This window comes from Amphiprion ocellaris, chromosome 19 (genome assembly GCF_022539595.1).
Source record: "Amphiprion ocellaris isolate individual 3 ecotype Okinawa chromosome 19, ASM2253959v1, whole genome shotgun sequence".
In the NCBI taxonomy this organism is placed as follows: Eukaryota; Metazoa; Chordata; class Actinopteri; family Pomacentridae; genus Amphiprion; species Amphiprion ocellaris.
This window is the reverse complement of record NC_072784.1, coordinates 9,116,402-9,139,318: the sequence shown is the minus strand read 5'-3', so window position 1 is coordinate 9,139,318 and position 22,917 is coordinate 9,116,402. Positions and strand designations below refer to the sequence as shown.

At 46.3% G+C, this 22,917-nt stretch overlaps 2 protein-coding genes across 2 annotated transcripts; one reads left to right on the top strand and one right to left on the bottom strand.

Moving 5' to 3' along the window:
- The first annotated feature begins 142 nt into the window (after positions 1–142).
- Positions 143–11,726, top strand: cdc27 (cell division cycle 27). The gene is made up of 20 exons (XM_023269679.3): positions 143–299; positions 1,881–1,956; positions 2,080–2,227; positions 4,205–4,330; positions 4,437–4,534; positions 4,618–4,763; positions 4,920–5,140; positions 5,344–5,443; positions 5,673–5,782; positions 6,188–6,287; positions 6,372–6,552; positions 6,774–6,946; positions 7,416–7,568; positions 7,648–7,728; positions 7,890–8,017; positions 10,093–10,210; positions 10,520–10,648; positions 10,741–10,815; positions 11,071–11,200; positions 11,335–11,726. The coding sequence occupies exons 1-20, from the start codon at positions 273–275 to the stop codon at positions 11,424–11,426; spliced, it is 2,412 nt and encodes an 803-aa protein (XP_023125447.1). The 5' UTR covers positions 143–272; the 3' UTR covers positions 11,427–11,726.
- Positions 11,727–13,752: 2,026 nt separating this feature from the next.
- On the bottom strand, positions 13,753–22,452 carry maptb (microtubule-associated protein tau b). The gene is made up of 11 exons (XM_023269680.3): positions 22,334–22,452; positions 21,537–21,608; positions 19,464–20,741; positions 18,778–18,818; positions 18,355–18,412; positions 16,366–16,445; positions 15,859–16,008; positions 15,703–15,784; positions 15,367–15,476; positions 14,962–15,129; positions 13,753–14,852 (listed from the first exon to the last, which is right to left on the bottom strand). Exons 1-11 carry the CDS (start codon positions 22,449–22,451, stop codon positions 14,820–14,822), a joined length of 2,190 nt encoding a protein of 729 aa, XP_023125448.3. The 5' UTR covers position 22,452; the 3' UTR covers positions 13,753–14,819.
- Between the last annotated feature and the right edge of the window lie 465 nt (positions 22,453–22,917).

The following is a 22,917-nucleotide window of genomic DNA, read 5'->3' as shown; positions in this document are numbered from 1 at the left end:
TACACAAACCTAATTAATCCTGCAAACAAACCACCAGTCTGGGAACAGTGTCGCTGTACTGTGGTCCACCGGCAGAGGGCGGTGCAGGCACTTCGTCTCTCTCCGTGTCACTTTCGGACATTTCCGCTCGGGCCCTGCACCGTCCTCGGGATTGTTCGGCAGTGTTCGGCTGGTAACGGTCGGTGAGTTCAAATGTTCGGCTGCAGCTCCTTCTGCGGACTGAAGTGAAGAAAGAGCCGAGACAAAACACACGGACGGAGTGTCGAGGCGGAATGACGGTGCTGCAGGAACCTGTCCAGGTAAAAACACCCCTTCAGCTTGTTGTCACGAGCAGACTCCCGAGAATTTATGAAGCCCGCGCTGTCTTCTCCGTCCCGGCCTCAGCGGCTGGTCCAGTCCGCGGTGAGATAGCTGTCGGCCCGCCGCAGGCCGCGTAGGCTGCCGGTGGCAGCACGGAGCTTTTCCCGGTGTTATTACTGTTAGAACAGCGATCCCTCCATGGAGGAACAGTTCGTCTGACGGCCGCTGCGTCTGGGACTAACACAACTGTACCTTATTAGCTAACCCCAGCTTGGTTACAGTTCAGATAGGTCATACCAGACTCCATGTAAAAATCGGTCAGATCGAGGTTTTCAGTGTTGTTGGTAAAAATAAACGGAGTGGGGTCAGCTCTGTTGACCTTTTGTGACATGTTTGGTTCCACACGTTGCTTCGGCATTGATGCAAAGCACGACCCGTGCTTTACTACGAAGAAAATACAACATAATTTGATCATGTTCGTCTCATAATCCTTCGGTCTGTCTGAGGTCAAAATGCCCCGCGTAGGGCGACTCAAGCAGCACAAACACTTCTTAAAGTTTATATTCCGCCCAAATTGACCGTGTTTGACTCAATGTATTTTTGCCGAATTTATCGTAGGGCATGAAGGGTTGTTTGAAGGTCTGTTATGGAACTGTGTGTTGGTTCTGATCAGCAAAGCGACTGAAATCCATCAAATTTAAAGTGCAGTTTTGTATTGTTAGCAATGCTAGCAGGTCTGTTAGCTGGCTAACATTGTGGCTAGCTGTTAGCTGAGCTGCTTCAGTCAGCAGAAATTCAGCTTTAAAGTTCGTCAGTGAACATAAACTGCTCCGATTACAGTGTGTTCAGTTTGATGTTAAAATCTGAGACCAGAGCAGCAGGTCAGGCTGAAGTTATCCCGCAGCTATTTAGCCTCTGGATGCTAAGAGAAGCTAACGTCAGCTATCTGCCGGTAGCTGCTGGTTAACTGCCATGTTAGCCACAATAAAACTGAGAACAACAGTAAGGTCTGTTGTTCACACTTACATCAGACTGAATGAGGCTTTACACCACATGTGCGTTTGTGGCAGAATGACCTGAAACTACACCATCGGTGTATTATTGCTAAATGAAGTAAACCTACATGTCAGGTGTGTTATTGATAAAGGAAGTAAATCTACATCTCAGGTGTGTTTGTGTCAGAACGAAATCTGAAATAAATCAATGTGATTTCTGCTGGACTTCAGTAGAAATTCAGTAAATCAGATTGACCTGCCGGTTACTTGCCTCTAACTGACAGCTGTGTTTAAACTGTGCTACACCTGCAGTAACCAGGTGATCTCAGGTGAACTCCCTGTGTCAGTGTGGTTTCAGACTGTGTTTGTGTGGGTAGCAGGTTGTTGTTGGTTTCAGTGCATTGACTGTCAACTGCTTATTGATTTATGACGTTTATTGCTGATTTACCATTATGGAGCGATGAATAGCTTCATGTGCATGTCCGACCATAATAACCAGAACTGTGATGAATGCAGAACCAGTTTTAGATCAGTGTTCAGAACCGATGAGGACTAGTTAACGTCAACCTATCTCTCCGTGTTCAGGCTGCAGTGTGGCAGGCTCTGAACCACTACGCCTACCTGGACGCAGTTTTCCTCGCTGAGAGACTTTACGCTGAAGGTAACATATATCTGTCTACCTCTCTGTCTACCTGTCTCCCTGTCAGCGAGGTCGGAGGAGGCGCTCTACCTGCTTGCTACCTGTTCATCTGTCTTTCTTTCTGTCCACCTGTCTCATTGTCAGTGAGGTCGGAGGAGGCGCTCTACCTGCTGGCTACCTGTTACTACCGCTCTGGGAAGCCATACAAAGCGTACCGGCTGCTGAAGGCCCATAGCTGCTCCACTCCGCAGGTTCGATTCCTGTTGGCCAAGTGCTGCGTCGAGCTCAGCAAGTAAGAACACACAGAACTAGTTAGTACAAGTTATTGTAGCAGCTGCTGATTTTTGTGGATGAACGTGTGATGTCGAGGATTAGGAATCATCGAGTCTGTGGATTCACGTTATTATTTCAAAGCTATTTAAGTACATGTTCGTTTAATTTTGTTTTTCTGCTGATTAGTGTTTTTAAATGGAGCAAGAGATGGACAGGCGGCTTGGTACGGTGTCCGCAGTAATGCGGGTGTTGTACTGAACCGTTGAGGTGAAGAGGGAGCTGAGTTGCAAGGCAAAACTCTCGATGTACCAGTCCATCTATGTTCCAACTCTTACCTATGGTCATGAGCTCTGGGTAGTGACCGACAGAATGAGATCGCGGGTACAAACGGCTGAAATGAGCTTCCTCTACAGGGTGGTTGGGCTCAGCCTTAGAGATAAGGTGAGAAGCTCGGACATCCGGAGGGAGCTCTGAGTAGAGCCGCTGCTCCTTTGTGTCGAAAGGAGCCAGTTGTGGTGGTTTGGACATCTGATTTGGATGCCTCTGGAGAGACTTACTTTGGAGCTTTTCCTAGCACGTCCGCTTGGGAGGAGACCCTGGGGTAGACCCAAAACCCGCTGGAGGGATTATGTTTTTCGTCTGGCCTGGGGACGCCTCAGAATCCATCAGGAAGAGCTGCAAAGCGGCGCCGGGGGGGGGGACGTTTGGAATGACCTGCTTCATCTGCTACCTCCACAACCCAACCCTGGATAAGCAGAAGATGATGGATGGATGGATGGATGGATGGATGGATGGATGGATGGATGGATGGATGATTAGTGTTTGTCGCTCACCTGTTGTAGCTGCACCCAGGCTCTGGAACATGCTCCACCTCGACATGCACACTATCACTGACCTAGGTCTTTTTAAATCAAAACTCAAAATCTTCCTGTTTAAAATGGCTTTTAATACCTGGCGGCATGGTGACATTTTATTACTTTTGTTTCTTTTAGATGTATATTTCAGTGCTGTTCTATTGCTGTTTATTTTATTGTTTTATTGTATATTTTACGGGCTGCACTGTGGCGTGGTGGTTAGCACTTTCGTCTTGCAGCTAGAAGATCCCTGGTTCACGTGCCGCCCTTCCTGGGATCTTTCTGCATGGAGTGTGCATGTTCTCCCTGTGCATGCGTGGGTTTCCTGTGGGTACTCCGGTTTCCTCCCACAGTCCAAAAATATGCTGAGGTTAATTGATCATTCTAAATTTGCCCCTAGGTGTGAATGTGATTGTTTGTCCTGCATAAATAAATGGAGTGTGCAGTTTACCTGAAGACTGATACCTGTTCCAGCTGAACATGTCTGAATAAGAGTCACACGTACAACGATACCTGCATTCAACATCCATGACTGTTTCTGTTTCAGCACCACAGGTATCAGCAAGCAGCGAAATCAAACATCATTGATAATGGAAAACAGAAGGACGGCAGACGGAACTGCACTAGAGAAACTGATTAATCTCAGTCGATCAAACGTAAACAGACTAGAGCCTCCTAATTTAATCCCTCCTGTTCTTATTTTACATGTTTAGTTATAGTCTCCCTTACTCGTTATGAACAACAGGTTCCTGCTATCACAAGCTGTTAAAACATTGCATTTAATGTATTGATTCCAAATATCGGTCATCAGAGTTTCTTGATTATCAATAATCGGCATCGGTGGTGGCCCAAAAAAACCCATATTGGCCGCTCCCTTAAAGACAACCTCTTTAAAGTCCGTCTGAATTCAGTTTATAAAGGAACTAATGGATCCACCTTTACACTCACAACATGGAGCTCAAGTTCAGCACATCAAAATCCACAGAAACTCTGACCAGTTAGATTTACTGTACTTCTGTTCAGTCACCTTCAGACTGAGGACGCTGCAGCATCACGAAGACTCAGACAGAAATCGGTGTCCAAATGCCTGCACAGGCTGATGTCCCTCTACTTGTCTGTCCCCCTACCTGTCTGTCTCTCAGGCTCGCTGAAGGAGAGCAGGTTCTGATTGGTGGAGTGCTAAACAAACAGAAGAGCCAGGATGACATCATCACAGAGTTTGGGGACTCCGCCTCCTTCACACTGTCATTACTGGGACACATTTACTGGTAAGAACGGAGACCAGTGCTCCCACTCCTGTCAGTTCTCCTCCTAGTCTGTCCCAGTTCCCCTTCCAGTTGACTGACCTCTCTGTCTCTCTATCTCTCTGAGCAGTAAGACAGATCGTGTTGCTAAAGGTGCCGAGTGTTTCCAGAGGAGTTTAACCCTCAACCCGTTCCTGTGGTCACCTTTCCAGAACCTCTGTCACCTAGGTAACACACCACACACTACTACTCAACACATCTGTTGGCGTGTGGTCATGTAGCTGCAGGTGACACTGTGGTCTGTGTTCCAGGAGATAAACCCGATCCAGATCAAGTGTTTAGGTTGTCCTCACTACAGAACTCCTCGCTAGCCCCGCCCCCACCATCTGTAAGCCCCGCCCAGAACGCCTCTCATCGCCTAGACACCGCTCTCATGGAGACGCCACAGGATACGTTGGTACGTAGTATAGCTGCAATCAGATTACTGTGGTCAGCTAATTACTAATAGTTACACAGGTGACAGCTTCTGTTAGCCATGGTTATAGTGTAGTCATCATACAGAGTAATCAGATTACTGTGGTGGGGTAATTGATTATGATGTGCTGTTTTTCAGGAGTTGAATCGTTTAAATCTAGAATCATCAAATGGAAAGCTGACATCTGATTTATCAGTGTCCTACATTGACTCCTCCCTCATCTCCCCGGAGACCGGCTCCCTATTGGGTAACACGGTCTCCATGGCATCAGCCGGCTCTCTATTGGCTAAACAGAACAAGCCCAAGAGTGGGCGGAGTTTACTGGGAGGACCTGCAGCCCTCAGCCCTCTGACGCCCAGGTGAGTTCAGGACAGGACAGGTGACTCTGTGTTAACACCCACATCATACCTGACCTGTGTGTGTGTGTGTGTGTGTGTGTGTGTGTGTGTGTGTGTGTGTGTGTGTGTGTGTGTGTGTGTGTGTGTGTGCGTGTGCGTGTGCGTGTGCGTGTGCGTGTGCGTGTGCGTGTGCGTGTGCGTGTGCGTGTGCGCGGGCATGTTAGTTTTGGTATTCTGCCACTGGAGCCCAGCCCAGGAGACCCCACATATCTACAGAACTACTCTGCTACCATGGAAACACAAAGTACTGCCCCCAGCAAGAAGGTATACACACTAATACACACTGATACACAGAGATATACACACAGTATCAGTAACCTCTGCAGGTTCGTTAATTCACAGACTGAGTTCTCTGTAAGACCTCTGATTGTCCAGCAGATGGCGCTACATTCTGAACCTTCACACTTGTACTTTGCTCTCATCATTTACTGTCCTGCTAACTCTGTGCTGTCTCCTGTCTGTCCTCACCTGTCTCTCTGTGTCTCTCTGTTAGTCTGTTTCCAGAATCAGTCAGTCAAAGTCTGTCTTCAGTCAGAGTGGTAATAGTAGAGATGTCCTCCCCATCCCCTTCAACCAATCACAGACCTCTGCTCCTCACACCAGGTAACTGCAGCAACCAATCACAGGGCTCTGGTCACCACTTGGTCACCTGTTAACACAGTACCCAATCATAACACCTGCTGCCTGTGTGTCCTCGTGATGAAAGCGAGTAGAAACCATCATCACACTGTCGTATGACCTCACACTGTCATCGTTTACAGTTCTGACAGCAGACATGTTCACCGTGACATCATACTTAAAGATTATGTCTTATTCACCGGAAGCTGTTGAGTCATATCTGTCTGTTTCTCAGTGACCTTCCTGTCTGAGACCTGTCGGTGTCTCAGTAACCTGTCTGTCTCTCAATTACCTGCCTGTCTGAGACCTGTCTGTTTCTCAGTGATCTGTGTGTTTGATGACTTGTCTGTTTCTCAGTGACCTGTCTGTCTGATGACCTGTCTCTCTCAGTGGCTCCCCTCAGGTCCTCAGTCCCAGTATGTCTGGTCCTCCAAATGTTCAGCCCAGAAGAAGCTCCAGACTGTTTACTAGTGCCAGCTCTACTGCCAAGGTACATCATTTCTGTGGTACTACTACATTTACTACAGTAATGCTTCTATGAAGTACTGCATTATTACTTCTTCTGTTTCTACAGGAAAACAGCAAGAAATTAAAGATGAAGTTTCCTACAAAAATCCCCAATAGGAAAACCAAATGTAAATCAGCGAAGACATCAAACAGCAGTAACCTGAACGAGAGTCTGGACATCCTGAGACTGGATTCCAGTCTAAGTCTACCAGACACCAAGATCCCCCAGTACCAGAGGGCTGCTGCAGGTAATACTACATAAAATACTATAAAATACGGCTGTTCCAGAGGCCTGCTTTGGGTGATAAATGCACTGCTGAGGTTTGTTCTGGACCCGGATTTGAACCTGAGCCTTAATTTGGTTCTGTCTTTTACAGTCAGCACATTAATTGGTTTAAAGAGGCATGATGTTTAGCATTCATTGCATAGTTGCACAGTTTTCAGACACGTGTCTGTTCCATGTGTTTAGACAGTGTAATGGCGTTGCTACGGGAACTGGGACGTGGTTACCAGGCACTGTGTTCATACAACTGCAGGGAGGCCATCCACATCCTGACCTCGCTCCCTCCCCAGCACTACAACACTGGCTGGGTCCTCACTCACATCGGCAGGGCCTACTTCGAACTGGCCGAGTACACACAGGTAACACACACCTGACATATCGGTAACTCACAGACGACACACGGGTATCTCACACTCGACATATGGGTAACTCACACTCGACATATGGGTAACTCACACTCGACATATGGGTAACTCAGACCTGACACACGGGCAACCAATACTTGACACATGAAAGAATCACACATGACGTGGGGAAATCATACCTGACACGCAAGTAACTCACACCTGACGCACAGGCAACCCATACTTGACACACAGTAAAATCACACCTGACACACGAGTAACTCACGCATGACACACGGGTAACTCACACATACCACATGGGTAACTCACACCTGGAATACAGGTAACTTCCACCACACATACAGGTAAGCACTCACTCTCACAGTTCCTTGTGTTCCAGTGACAGCGATTGCATTCAGGTGTTGTGTGTGTGGTGCTCTGGTGAATGCACCTGTCCTACAGTAATGCTGATGTGTGTTTGTAGGCGGAGCGTCTGTTCAGTGAAGTGCGCAGGATCGAGTCGTACAGAGTTGAAGGGATGGAGATTTATTCCACCACTCTGTGGCACCTGCAGAAAGACGTGGCGCTGTCCGCCCTGTCCAAAGACCTGACCGACATGGACAAGAACTGTCCAGAGGTGAGAAACACACCTGACCTGGCGCTGCTCGGGTAAGGTGACCATGTGGCACTACCTGTGAATTTCTGTGTCTCTGCAGGCCTGGTGTGTAGCAGGAAACTGTTTCAGTCTGCAGAGGGAACACGACATCGCCATCAAGTTCTTCCAGAGAGCTATCCAGGTGAGTCTGCTACTCTGGTTACTGTGGTTGGCTGCAGGTAGGACAAGCCATACTAATGTGTGAGGTGCAGAAATAGACGGTGCAGGTTTGTTGAGCAGTGTTCACCTGTCTGACTCTTTATATTCGTCTCACTACTAACCTTCTGTTCCTGTCTCTCACAGGTGGACCCGAGTTTTGCATATGCGTACACTCTGTTGGGTCATGAGTTTGTTCTGACTGAGGAATTGGATCGGGCCCTCGCCTGCTTCCGGAACGCCATCAGAGTCAACAACAGACACTACAACGCATGGTACGGTAACCATGGCAACAGCCTGAACTGACTGCACCATATATAAGCAGCATATTCACAATACTGTCAGTAGTATGCACATTCTGTATCCCCTCACAGTAATCAGATTACTTTGATGCTAAACACCAGAGTACCGTAATTTCCTGACTATTGAGCGCACCTGAATATAAGCCGCACACACTAAATTTAAAAAGAAAAAAATGTTTGTACATATATATGCCGCACCTGCCTATAAGCTGCAGGTGTCCACGTTGTAACATGAGATATTTACACAGAAAGATTTTTTTTAAACTTTTAATTACATAAATGCTTTTTTCCAAACAGTGCCTGTAACAGGGCAGTTTGTTTGCATCAACGAGCTACGCGGAAATGAGACGCTTGGAAATCCGCTGGAGAGACAGTGTGTGACTTTATACTCCGTGCGGCGTCTCCTCCCAACCTGCAGGGGGCAGTGTATCGCAAACACACGTCTACCTAGTCTACTCTGGTACTAAACTAGAGTCGAAGAAGTTTGCCATCGTTAACACCACTTACAACATGGCATTGTACCGAATAGTTGCATTTCAGCAGTTAGTTTTAATTTCACACCATGAATTGTTCATAACCCAGTTATCACGGTGATCTATGTGTGATGAATCGTCTAAATGTCTGTATTTCTGAACTTCTGCTGCTCAGAGCTCCTGGTCTTCCGCCAGTTTTCCGCGTGTCTCCGTCAGGGTAGTTAGAAAAATTTGGAGGTGCACAACACGGAAATGTTCCACTAAAATGACGCAATTTGTCCGCACGGAGCCGCATGGACCTCGCGGACGAGGCAAGCGTAAAACAAGCTGTTCACGCTGCCGACTCCAACGTTTCACCATCATTCATTGATGTCAAGCTTACGTGCAGCAGCTGTATTTCCTTCTTCAACAGGCAGATCGATTACCTTTAACTTAAAAGCTGCATCATATGCATTTCCTCGTGTGTTTTCCATGATGAGGGTGTGTGCTTGAAATGCAAAATGACTCATCGGAAGAATTTAGTGTGAGTGTGTTTGATTTAATTCGAACAGTTTCATTGGTCCACTGTGACCTGTTCGGTAATTTTACTGGTCTGATGTGACGAGGCTAAATGTATTAATGGCATGAAGCTCGTTAGCCCGTAAAAATCTATACATTAGCCGCAGGGTTCAAAGTGTGAGAAAAAAGTAGCGGCTTGTAGTCTGGAGAGTACAGTATTCCCTCCAAATAATAAAAACTAACAGATGGCTGCTGCATAATTCTTGGCACAGGGGTTATCAATGGAAATCAGAGTTTGTGTGAAGCTCAGACAGTGTGAAGGAAGGAGGACAAGAAGAAAACCTGGTTGCTGCTCAGAACTAGACCTCTAGATGAAAGTTTGCTGAAGAACATGAAAAGAAGGCTGATGACTGTTGTAGAACATTCTTTGGTCAGATGAAGATAAGATTAGTTGGGCTCAGATGGAGTCCAGCATGTCTGGTGTGAACCTGACCAGGACTACCACAGTGAATGCAGAGTCCTGACAGTGAAGCACGGAGGTGGGAGTGTGATGATATGGGTGATGACATTTGTAGATGCACCATGAATGTCTGAGGATAAACCAAAATACTGGCTGACAAGATGAGTCTGAAGAAACTGGAAGATTAGGAGTATTCCAGCAGGAGAACCAGCCAAAGAACAACATCCACACAAGAGCTTCTTCACTAGAACAAATTGAAACTAGGACTTGGAGACTGAGAGTCCTCACCAGAATCTAGAAGAACCCCTTTGTGGTATTCTAAAGAGAAAGATGGACTCTGGAAAGCTGACCTGACTTTAACTGCATTGAGTTCCTACTGTGGGGCCTGAATTTTAATTAAAACTTTACATTTAATGAGTCTAGAATATATTACATTTTCACCTTTTTTTTAAATAACTGATGGAAAATAAACCTTTAAACCATATTCTAATTTGTTGAGCTGCACTAGCATGTGTGTATGTAAACACACCATTGAAATGGAGTCTGGTGACAAATGAAGTTAACTGTCACATGGATCTATATTCAGTCATTAGTACAGTGTGTATTTGTGTGTTCAGGTATGGTCTGGGGATGATTTACTACAAACAGGAGAAGTTCAACTTGGCCGAAATCCACTTCAAGAAAGCTCTGAGCATCAACCCTCAGAGCTCTGTGCTGCTCTGTCACATCGGAGTGGTATGTTGGCGTTGTTCATTTGTGACTCATGCTCTGTTAGCTTCGAGCTTATCCATCCACAGCAGTCTGTTAGCATTAGCATCACCAGTCAGAGTTCTGTGCTGCTCTTTCACTTGAGAAAGGTTTGTTAGCTTGTAGCATTGTCCATTAACCCTCCAAAACCCAAAACCTGTCAACGTGTTTTATAGCCTTATTGTATTTACTGAGTGAGGAAAAATGTGACGGCAGCAAAAAATAAACTGCTTGGAGTTCAGAGGGTAAATAGCAAGAAGACAATAGAACAATCGTAACTGACGTGTGTGTTTGTAGGTGCAACATGCTTTGAAGAAGTCTGATGCCGCTTTAGAGACTCTGAACAGAGCGATTGGGATCGACCCCAAGAACCCACTCTGCAAGTTCCACCGAGCATCTATACTGTTCGCCAATGACAAGTACAAGGTAATCAATACTGGTCAATACTGTGAGGAGTAAATCAATGCTCATTCATCTGTCACTATGACAACGTCTCTCTCTGACCTGTCTCTCTGCAGGCGGCTCTTCAGGAGTTGGAGGAGTTAAAGCAGATTGTTCCCAAAGAGTCTCTGGTTTACTTCCTTATAGGAAAGGTGAGACACTGACAGGTAGAGTTTAATTCAGTCATGTACAGGTGTGAATGACATCAGCTGATCCTCTGACAGGTAGAATTTAACTCATGATCAGAGTCTCTGGAGTTTCAGTCACAGTCAGGATGTCAGTGTCTGACAGGTGTAAACTCACAGGTTGTTCACTGCATGTGAACTCCAGTTCAGGTTGAGGTCTCCGTGATGTCAGACTCACCTGTCAGCAGCATCAGATCATAACATGTCTTTCTTGTGTCTCAGGTGTATAAGAAGTTGGGTCAGACTCACCTGGCCCTGATGAACTTTAGCTGGGCAATGGACCTGGATCCTAAAGGAGCAAACAATCAGATCAAAGAAGCCATCGACAAGCGATACCTGCCTGAGGACGAAGGTATGACACCAGTTAAACTGATCAATCAGTGACGCCACAACATCATTAACACCTGACTTCCTCCTGTCTGACACCTGACACCTGTCTCACTCTGTCTCCACCTGTCTCTCTGTCTGCACCTTTTTCTCTCACAGCGGCGGAGGTGGACGACAGTCAGGACAGCAGCATCATGACAGATGCCGACGACACGCAGCTCCACACGGCTGAGAGCGACGACGTTCTTTAACCCCGCCCTTTTGGTGTAGCCCCGCCCCTCTGCTCGAGCCAAGCCCTGCCCCCTGCTCTGAGTGGCCAGAAGAGTACTGTTGCTCGGCAGCATCCTGACGGATGGATCTTCAGTTTAGCTCCACCCCAGCCTTTTACCCTGTCCTCCTATTGGCTTAAACAGACTGCTGCTGCCCTGAAGCCCCTCCCTCTTCCTGTTCCCTCCCTTGTATGTCATTGAGGCGGTCCTCTGACATCAAAGCTGTTTTTTATGTTCTTTTTATCCTGATGGAAATAAATCAATAAAAACATGTAAACCCCACGCACAAATCTGCCTTCTTCTGTTCACAGCAACCAATCAGAGCACTCAGCAGCAATGGAAAGGTAAGTAAAGGTTTGGACTCCACACCTGTACAGATTTATGGTCACAGCTAGTCAGCTGACTGATCAGCTGATCTCTGCAGTGACATCATGTGAGTAATGTCATGTGACTGACAGGTGTGATGCAGCACCTGGACAGGTGTGATGCAGCACCTGGACAGGTGTGATGCAGCACCTGGACAGGTGTGATGCAGCACCTGGACAGGTGTGATGCAGCACCTGGACAGGTGTGAACAGTCAGTGCTCTTTACAAACTTGACTTGTAGTTTCTTCTTTGCTGCTTATTTTTCCCATCTCTTAATTCTGAATTTTTTTTTTTCTTATTCAGGAGCAACCAGTTCTCCATGGTAAGTGATGCTGCACAATTAGATCACCATGGTAACCGAGGATGCAGAGCTTGATCTCCATGGTAACTGATGCCACACAGTTAGACCTCCATGGTAGCTGATGCTGTGGTGCTAGCTCTCCATGGTAACTGATGCTGTGGAGCAAGATCTCCATGGTAACTGATGCTGCGGCGCTAGATCTCCATGGTAACTGATGCTGTGGAGCTAGATCTCCATGGTAACTGATGCTGCGGAGCTAGATCTCCATGGTAACTGATGCTGCGGCGCTAGATCTCCATGATAATTGATGTGGCGGTGCTAGATTTCCATGGTAACTGATGTGGCGGCGCTAGATTTCCATGGTAACTGATGCTGCGGCACTAGATCTCCATCATAATTGATGTGGCGGTGCTAGATTTCCATGGTAACTGATGTGGCGGCGCTAGATTTCCATGGTACCTGATGCTGCAGAGCTAGATTTCCATGGTAACTGATGTGGCGGCACTAGATCTCCATGGTAGCTGATGCTGCACAGTTAGAGCTCCATGATAACTGATGCTGCAGTGCTACATCTCCATGGTAACTGATGCTGCGGAGCTAGACCTCCATGGTAACTGATGCTGCGGCGCTAGATTTCCATGGTAACTGATGCTGCAGAGCTAGATTTCCATGGTAACTGATGTGGCGGCACTAGATCTCCATGGTAGCTGATGCTGCACAGTTAGATCTCCATGATAACTGATGCTGCAGTGCTAGATCTCCATGGTAACTGATGATGCACAGTTAAATCTCCATGGTAACTGATGCTGCAGTGCTACATCTCCATGGTAACTGATGCTGCAGTGCTACATCTCCATGGTAACTGATGATGCACAGTTAAATCTCCGTGGAAACTGATGCTGCAGTGCTAGATCTCCATGGTAACTGATGATGCACAGTTAAATCTCCATGCTAACTGATGCTGCAGTGCTACATCTCCATGGTAACTGATGATGCACAGTTAAATCTACGTGGAAACTGATGCTGCACAGTTAGATCTCCATGCTAACTGATGCTGCACACTTAGATCTCCTTGGTAACTAATGCTTCATAGTTAGATCTCCATGGTAACTGATGCTAAGATGCTAGATCTCCATGGTAGCTGAAGCTGTACAGTTAGAGCTCCATGGTAACTGATGCTAAGATGCTAGATCTCCATGGTAGCTGAAGCTGTACAGTTAGATCTCCACGGTAACTGATCCTGCGGAGCTAACTTAGTCCTGAAAATGATAAAATGGTGATGTGGAAGAGTTATGAAATATTTTCTTGCAGGGAGACGAAAACAGCAATGAAATTGGGTTATCCACCATAAAAGCTAGAGCAGCTGTCTGACTGCAGCAGCTTCTACCAGCTGATTCATGAGATGACAAGGAAAGGAATCAAACTGAGCTGCAGGTTTGAGTCTTACATTATGACGAAGCATTACTGCTGGTTCTGTATCCATGCTTCAGGATATTTTCAATGTATGAACTTTACCTGTAATAAAACATCTGTAGGACTTTGTAGAGCCTCAGACATCCAGATGAGAGTTTCAGGAGTTCTTCATCTGAATTAATGTGAGAATGATGATAAACTTAGCTTCAGTTCAGAACCATAGACAGCTCAGATCCAAGACGAACTTTATTGGTACAAAGCACTTCAACAGCCGACAGGCAGAGACAGAAATGGTTTTGGCACCTGGTATCAAATGGCATTCTGGGTAATTTTTAATGCTTGGGGTGGGGGGAGATCACAGAGGAGAGATGGTGATTGGCTGAGAGAGGTGACATCAGAGAGGTGTTCTGTGATCAGGGAGATTCTATGGCCAACAGGCTAATCAGTAATGATAACGGGTTAATCAGTTTTGTTACCAGGCTAATCAGTAATGCTAATAGGCTAATATGCTAGCAAGCTAATCAATAATGCTAACAGTCTAATTAGTATTGTTAGCAGATTAACCAATAATGCTAACAGGCTAATTAGTATTGTTAGCAGGTTAATCAATAATGTTAACAGGCTAATTAGAATTGTTAGCAGGTTAATCTATAATGCTAGCAGGCTAATTATAGTTAGCAGGTTAATCAATAATGTTAACAGGCTAATTAGAATTGTTAGCAGGTTAATCTATAATGCTAGCAGGCTAATTAGTATTGTTAGCAGGCTAATCAATAATGCTATCAGGTTAATCTGTATTGTTAGCAGACTAATCAGTAACGCTAATGAGTGAATCAGTATTGTTAGCAGTTTAATCAATAATGCTAACAGGCAAATCTGCATTGTTAATAGGCTAATCAGTAATGATAACAGGCTAATTAGCAATGCTAACAGGCTGGTCAATTAGCACGGTGTGTCTGCTGCAGACAAGAAGATCTGAAATCTTCTGAAACATCTGAAGTGGTCCTCTTCATGTTGAAATGAAGCTTTGACGTGTTTAGCTCAGCTTAGCTTAGCACACAGAGCATAATCAGGTGGAGAAACACTTCGTACCAGCTTCACTTCTTGTCATGGAATAATGCTGCACCTGGCTTGCTGATTGGCCGTTGCTTTTAACATCATAAAATCTCTCTGATCACCGGTGACTTCAGGTGAATGTGATAAAGAGAAGGCTGAATGATGATTTTTCTTTCTTTATTCAGGTGGTTTCCTTGGTAACAGGAGTGGGTGGGGTCTGCAGGCACAGGGTTATCCAATCACAGGCCTTGTTTGGCGAGGGAGGCAGACACCTGAGGGGAGAAAGCAGTTGTTTTTTTTTTTTTTGTTGTTTTGTTTTTTTTACAGCATTTTATGCGGGTTTAATTTTGTGTATTTGGTACAAACCAGTGAGTCTCTCACCTGGTCAGCCAGCGTGTCGAGGGGCGGAGCTTCGGCCGCATTAAGGCTTCCAGGGGAGGAAGTGTTGCTAAGGCGATGAGGGGAGGAGTCAGCCTGGGTGATGATGTCAGCACCGTGGTCGGTCCGAGCTTTGGCGGTCTCTCTGAAATGCAGCTTCTGACTCTCAATCTATAATAAACAGACACGTGGTACTAAATCTTTGCACAGATCATATATGTGTGAGATGATGCCAGATAAGTGTACCCTGTGATGTGTGTTTTATATGTTGTAAAACACCGAACATGCATCAGGTCAGACTGATGTTAAGTGATCTGTGGAGCCTCCTGCTGAGTTCAACCTTTCAGAGTTTAATCTGCTGCTACTGAAACTTTCTGTCCTGTAATTTACTATCATCATGTTTGTTACCTTCTTCTTCCCTCCTCCTGGAACGTGAGTGACATTCTCCAGAGAACCCACTTTAGACTGAATCGCTGTGAAGTCCACCTTCTCCGACTTTATCTCCACCTTCCCTCCACCTGCAGAGCACAGTAACACTCAGTTTGGCATCTTTTTATTGATCACATTCATTCACTGATTGGTCAGCAGATGACTCTGAGGTTCAATCTGTGGACCTGTCAGACAGTAGATTCGGCTTCAGATGGATGTGAGTGTTTGAGTTCTGATCCCGATAAACAGAATCTTACATCCTCTGAGGGAAAAAGAAGCATCAGCCTGCTCAGGTGTGATGGACTGACATGTTACCTGGCTTGTGGTGGATGTTGCTTTTGGAACCACACTTTGACGTCACGTTACTGAGGTCCAGCTTCTTGTTAACAATTTGAACCTGCAGACAAGATTCTCAGCGGTAAGATCTACCCGAGTCCAGCTCCGCTCACTGGTACCGGACAGGTGACTCACCTTGCCTCCTCCTGGGGAGTGTTTCAGGTTCTCCGTGGATCCCACCTTTGACTTCACGTTGCTCAGGTCAGGCATTGGGTGGGAGGGGAGGGGGGGTGTCCGTCCACGAGTAGAGCCAGGTGACCGAGGAGGGGTCCGTACCACTGCCACCTGGGGACCAGTTTGAGCAGTAAAACCAATTAGAAACATCATCACAATCATCAGAGACACTGATTAGCAAGTAACACATGCATGGAACCATCCGAACCTGTAAAAACAATGACCACAGCCTTACCCTAACCTTAACCATGTTAACCAGTGACACCAGTTAAACTCCAGAGTTAGCAGAAAACCAGCAAACCATTAAAAACAACCAGTAAAATCATGCTGTGAGTCATCAGTAAATCATTCCAGCTGGCTTCATTCCTCACTCTGATCTGAGAGGACAAGACAGACCGATAGGTGGATAGACATAAAGACAGGTGTATGGACAGAGAGACAGGTGGATGGACAGACAGACGACCATACCTTCTTGACGTCTCTGTTCGGAGTGGATGATCGGCTGGCAGGAGAGCGACTTCCTGGACTGTTAACACCATCAACTGACTCTAAGGTACAGACAGGTTAACTGGTTAAACTGGTGTTATTGGTTCTAAGTACTCATCCCCTCTGAAAGTTTTGGCTTTTTATCACCTTTCAACATTGAACCATGGTCAATTTGATTAGACCTTTTTTTTAATTTTTGGGCCTTTTTGCCTTCATTCGATAGGTGTAGTGGAGACAGACAGGAAAGGAGGGAGAAGAGTTGGGGGGAAGACATGCAGCAAAGGGCTGTGGGAAGGAATTGAACCCAGGCCGCTGCGTCGCTGTACATGGGTCGCCCGCTTAACCCGTTGAGCTATCCGGGCACGTTAAGTAGACCTTTCTGACAAAAAATTGTAAAAGAAAGACTCATGCCAAAGTGTAAACGGATTTCTACAAATTCAAGTAAATTAATCAAAAATATGAAATGTATAATAGGTAATTGCATGTGTATTCACCACTTTATAGGAAAGTGGCAAAGAGAAAACCACTGTTGAAAATAGTTTGTATTAAATCTGGACTATAGTTCACCAGAAGACATGTAGAAGAAGGTTCTTTGGTCCAACATCGTGATGTCAAGCACAGTGGTGGTGGCATCATGATGTGAAGCATGGTGGTGGCGGCATCATGATGTGAAGCATGGTGGTGGCGGCATCATGATGTGAAGCATGGTGGTGGCGGCATCATGATGTGAAGCATGGTGGTGGCGGCATCATGATGTGAAGCATGGTGGTGGCAGCATCATGATGTGAAGCATGGTGGTGGCAGCATCATGATATGAAGCATGGTGGTGGCGGCATCATGATGTGAAGCATGGTGGTGGCGGCATCATGATGTGAAGCATGGTGGTGGCGGCATCATGATGTGAAGCATGGTGGTGGTGGCATCATGATGTGAAGCATGGTGGTGGCGGCATCATGATGTGAAGCATGGTGGTGGTGGCATCATGATGTGAAGCATGGTGGTGGCAGCATCATGATGTGAAGCATGGTGGTGGTGGCATCATGATGTGAAGCATGGTGGTGGCAGCATCATGATGTGAAGCATGGTGGTGGTGGCATCATGATATGAAGCATGGTGGTGGCGGCATCATGATGTGAAGCATGGTGGTGGCGGCATCATGATGTGAAGCATGGTGGTGGCGGCATCATGATGTGAAGCATGGTGGTGGCAGCATCATGATGTGAAGCATGGTGGTGGCGGCATCATGATGTGAAGCATGGTGGTGGCGGCATCATGATGTGAAGCATGGTGGTGGTGGCATCATGATGTGAAGCATGGTGGTGGTGGCATCATGATGTGAAGCATGGTGGTGGTGGCATCATGATGTGAAGCATGGTGGTGGTGGCATCATGATGTGAAGCATGGTGGTGGCGGCATCATGATGTGAAGCATGGTGGTGGTGGCATCATGATGTGAAGCACGGTGGTGACAGCATCACGATGTGAAGCACGGTGGTGGCGGCATCACGATGTGAAGCACGGTGGTGGCAGTATCATGATGTGAAGCATGGTGTTGGCAACATTGTGATGTCAAGCACAGTGGTGGTGGCATCATGATTTGTAGCACGGTGGTGGCAGCATCATGGTGTGACGCATATTGGTGCCAGCATCATGATGTGGAGCATGATGGTAGCAGCATCACGATGTGAAGCACGATGGCGGCAGCATCACGATGTGAAGCACGGTGGCGGCAGTATCATGATGTGAAGCATGGTGGTAGCAGCATCATGGTGTTACTTTTTAGTAACTGTTTTACCTTTGATGTGAAAGATTTTTTTATATATATAATTCTGGTCAAAAGAAAGCCAAATTAAACTGACTATGGTTCAATGTTGAAAAGCAATAAAAAGAAACCACTCTTTATAAGCACTATACTGGTTGAGCTGGTGTTACTGGTTGATGTAGTGTCACCAGTTGAACTGGTGTAGTGTACCTGTACTCTTGGCTGAGATCATCTTGGCTGCTCTGGCGCCTCCCGCTGTCCTGGACGCCTGAAACAAACATGCTGTTAAAGTCTTCATCGGTGTTGGACAGCATTCAGGTGACTTAAATGTTGCTGATGGTTTCAATCAGGCACCAGGGTTTGGGTGGCAGATGGGACACAGGATCATTTAGAATGATCAGAAACTAATGAAGTTGCTGCTGTTGCTGGAGAAAAGTCAGACTTTGTTATTTGGTCTGACCTCATAAGATTGTGACTATCACAGGAAAGTGTGCAGGATCTCCTTCAGACATGAAGCATTCAGATTAACAGAAAGAACTGCAGGTCTGGACGAGGTTTCAGGAACAACAAAAGATGCAACAGGTGAGGATTAACTCACCTGATATAGTCAATAATCAATACATAGATTTTTACCTTATTGGTTTCATCAGCAGGATCCTTTACAGCTGCTTTTCCTGTTGGAGGAACACAAAGAACTGATGATAACAGAATTCAGTAAACATGATTCTTCCGGATTTTCAGCTACAGCAAATACATTATGGAGTATTACCAATAATCACATGGTAGTATTGCTAATAATCAATAATCACGTTAGTATTAGTAATAATCAATAATCACGCTAGTAAATATTAGTAATAACCAATAATTATATGCTAGTATTGCTAATAATTCATAAAGATAGTACTGAGTATTTCTGCTAATAATCAATAATCACATTAGTATTTTTAATAATCAATAATTACATTGTTAGTGAATATTAGCAACAATCAATAATCACATGTTCGTGAGTATTACTAATAATAAATACTTTGGCAGCAAGCAGAGGTCAAAGGTCGGGGTGGGGATGGGGGAAAGTGGGGTTAGTGAGTTCGTCTCCACGACAACCAGGTCAATCAGGAAGTGTCCGTCTGTGTCACTTTCAGCAGGAAACACAAAACATAGAGAACGTTCCTGAAACCTTTATTTAACCTTTTTTACAGAAACATGACACAGAGGAGGGAGGGGTGAGTGGGTGGGGGCCGGGGGGGGGGAGTTTGGGAAGAGGAGGTGAGGAGGAGGAGAGGGGGGTTGAGGAGGAGGTGAGGGGGAGGAGGACAGACCTTTCCTCAGGGGAGGAGGAGCGCTTGTTTTCTGGACTGCAGAAGCCTGTTTAGAAGAGGAGGTGCTGGTTTTCCTCCTCGTGGCAGCTCCCTTGGGTGGAGCTTTGGTTGTGGAGGGAGGAGCAGCTGCAGGAATCAAACGCTTCTCTCTCTGCTTGCTGAGGAGGCCATTGGTTAGAGGAGCGCTCGTTTCGTCGGCAGGGACATTCAGGTCTGCTGAAGGCGGAGTTTGGTGGACTGGTGTGTTTGTTTTCACCTCCTGGATGTCTAGCTCCTCTTCAGCAGGAGGCTCAGAGAGGGAGGGAACGCTCGTGTTACTGTCAGGGACCTCCTGAGGTGGGTGGAGCTCCTCACCTCTGCCCACCACAGCTTCCTTCTCCTCCTTTTCATCAGCTCCGGCTTCACCTGGAGGAGGTGTGGAGGAGGAGCTAGGAGTCTCTGTCTGATGCACCTCCTCTTCTCTCCCCTCCATCACCTCCACTGTCTCCTGCTTCACCTGTTCCTCTCCTCTGACTCCATCTTCCTCTTCATCGTCTCCTTCCTGCTCCTCCTGTATAGGTGGACTCTCAGATCGAACCTCTTCTTTCTGTTCTTCTCTTTGCACTTTCTCCTCCTTTTCTTCAGCTCCTCTTTCATCTTCAGGAGGAGGTGTGGAGGAGGAGCATGGAGTCTGAGGTTGAACCTTCTCCCTCTCTTTCTCTTCTCCTGGCATCTCTTCCTCCTGTTTCTCCATCATGTAGTGCTCCTCTGCCTCCTCCTGTTTCTCTATCATGAAGCGCTCCTCTTTCTCCTCCTTCTTCTCCTCCTCCTGTTTCTCCATCATGGAAAGCTCCTCTTTCTCCTCCTCCTGTTTCTCCATCATGGAAAGCTCGTCTTTCTCCTTCTCCTCTTTTTCTTGCTCCTGTTTCTCCATCATAATGCACTCCTCTTTCTCCTCCTTCTCCTGTTTCTCCAACCTGAAGCGCTCCTCTTTCTCCTCCTTCTCCTGGTTCTCCATCACTGAGTGATCCTCTTTCTCCTCCTTCTCCTGTTTCACCATCATGAAACGCTCCTCTTTCTCCTCCTTCTCCTGGTTCTCCATCACTGAATGATCCTCTTTCTCTTCCTTCTCCAGTTTCTCCATCATGAAGTGCTCCTCTTTCTTCTCGCCTTCCTGTTTCTCCATCACGGAAAGCTTGTCTTCCTCCTTCTCCTCTTTCTCTTGCTCCTGTTTCCCCATCACGGAGCTGTCCTCTTTCTCCACCTCGTCCTGTTTCTCCATCATTAAGCAAGGAGACTCTACAGGAGGAGGTGGAGAACAGAGGAGGAGCAGAGTAACACAGACAGGAGACACAAGGAGAAAGATGTCCAGACGAACAAACACACTGACTGAACACAAGGCTGAGAGGAGTCAAATAAGACGAGTCAATGTAAAAGGAGATAATATAAGAGGAGTCAGTCTGAGAGGAGTCAGTATAAAAAGACTCAGTCTGACAGGAGTCAATATAAGAGGAGTCAATACAAAAAGAGTCAGTTTGAGAGGAGTCACTGTAAAAGGAGTCAGTCTGAGAGGCGTCAATATAAAAGGAGTCCATTTGAGAGGAGTCAATACAAAAGGAGTCAGTCTGAGAGGAGTCAGTGTAAAAGGAATCAGTCTGACAGGAGTCAATACAAAAAGAGTCAGTCTGACAGGAGTCAATACAAAAAGAGTCAGTCTGAGAGGAGTCAATGTAAGAGGAGTCAATACAAAAAAAGTCAGTCTGAGAGGAGTCAATGTAAAAGCAGTCAGTCTGAGAGGAGTCAGTGTAAAAGGAGTCCATTTGAGGGGAGTCAATACAAAAGGAGTCAGTCTGAGCGGAGTCAGTGTAAAAGGAATCAGTCTGAGGAGTCAATATAAGAGGAGTCAGTTTGAGAGGAGTCCATCTTAAAGGAGTCAGAGAGGAGTCAAATAAGAGGAGTCAATACAAAAGGAGTCAGTCTGAGAGGAGTCAATCTGTTATTGATCAGGGTGGACATTTGAGCTGTTATTCAGTGTATTGATTAATTTTACTGATTGATTATTTATTGATAAACAGAGTTTCAGGAAACACCAACCTCCCATCATCCTCTGCGCCTCTTGGGCGGGGCCTTCTCTGAGGGGGGCGGAGTCTCCATCCATCATCACTCCTACAGAGAAGGAGAGGAGGACGAAAGGATGAGAGGAGGAGAGAAGGAGAACGAGAGAAAGAGTGGAGGAGAGGCGGAGGAGAGAAGGATGAAGAAAGAGAGAAGGAGAGGAGTGGAGGAGAGAAAGAGGAGTAGAAGGAGAGGAGGAGAACAAGAGAAACCGGAGGCGTGGAGGAGGATGAGAGAAAGAGGAGAGAAGGAGAGGAAGAAAAGTAGGAGAAGAATAGGAGGTTAAAAGGATAAGAGCGGGAGAGCGGAGGAGGAGAAAGAAGGGAGAGGAACAAAGGAGGAGAGGAGGATGTGAGGAGGTAATGAGGAGGTGAACATGTGGTTGCAGAGGAAAACAGGAGCAGTGATGAGGAGGAGCAGAGGAGTCAGTGAGCATGCTCAGAAATAGTAAATCCTCCATGATGATGATGCAGCAACAAACACAATAAAGTTTCTGTTTAAATCTGCTGCACCTCCTGCATCACCTCCCGCAGCACCTCCACCTCCTCCTCCTCCTCCTCCTCCTCTGTGCGTTAGCCCGCTGGCTAACATGCCGAGCGGCAGACGGCGGAGCGGTCCGGGCGGTGACAGACGGTCACGGAACGGAAAACATTACTGCTGCCGCCGCACAGAGGCTGTGGAGGAGGCGGCGGTTCGGAGGACCGGGACACGGAGGAGGACAGACTGGAGAGGAGGAGGACAGACCGGGAGAAGAGGAGGACAGACAGGTGTCTTACCTCCACGCTGCTGCTGCTGCGATCCGTCTGCTGCTCCACCCTGCCGAAGCACGGAGAGGGAGGGGGCCGCTGCTGCATGCCGGGAGGAGGCTGCTGTTACCATGGCAACCCGCTGCATCACCGCATCCCTAGGACACGGAGGTGAACTGGAGGATGGTCGGGTAACCGTCACACAGCAACTGACATCAACGCTCACAAACACGTTTCAAAGCAGCTTTATGATAAAACATCACTTTGATATTATAGTTTGAATTATACAGTGGTGGAAAAAAGTTTTGGGACACCCTTAAAATTGTACACAATCTCAAATATTATCATGAAATATTTTTTAAAAAAATCTTTTCTGTGTTTCAAAAGATGTGGCTGTGTTAGACAGACACAAATACATACATTTTTTTTGTTGTTTGTTAATTGTTTACAAGAAAATCTAACAAAACTAAATTCTTGACAGTTTCAATGTCAGTTCTCAACATTGTCGGTATCAAAGTCAACAAATAACAGAGAATGTGTTCAACACTGAACAAAAAATAAATAAACCACCACATCATCAAATTAATATTTAGTATTCCTGCCATTAGCAGCAG

Coding starts and splice junctions, on each gene's coding strand:
- cdc27 (XM_023269679.3), top strand. CDS start 273: ATGACGGTGCTGCAGGAACCTGTCCAG. Junction 4,764..4,919: donor AGACGCCACAGGATACGTTG/GTACGTAGTATA, acceptor GCTGTTTTTCAG/GAGTTGAATCGTTTAAATCT. Junction 6,947..7,415: donor AACTGGCCGAGTACACACAG/GTAACACACACC, acceptor GTGTGTTTGTAG/GCGGAGCGTCTGTTCAGTGA.
- maptb (XM_023269680.3), bottom strand. CDS start 22,451: ATGCAGCGGGTTGCCATGGTAACAGCAGCCTCCTCCCGGCATGCAGCA. Junction 15,785..15,858: donor ACTCCCCAGGAGGAGGCAAG/GTGAGTCACCTG, acceptor TCTTGTCTGCAG/GTTCAAATTGTTAACAAGAA. Junction 15,477..15,702: donor CAACATCCACCACAAGCCAG/GTAACATGTCAG, acceptor TGTGCTCTGCAG/GTGGAGGGAAGGTGGAGATA.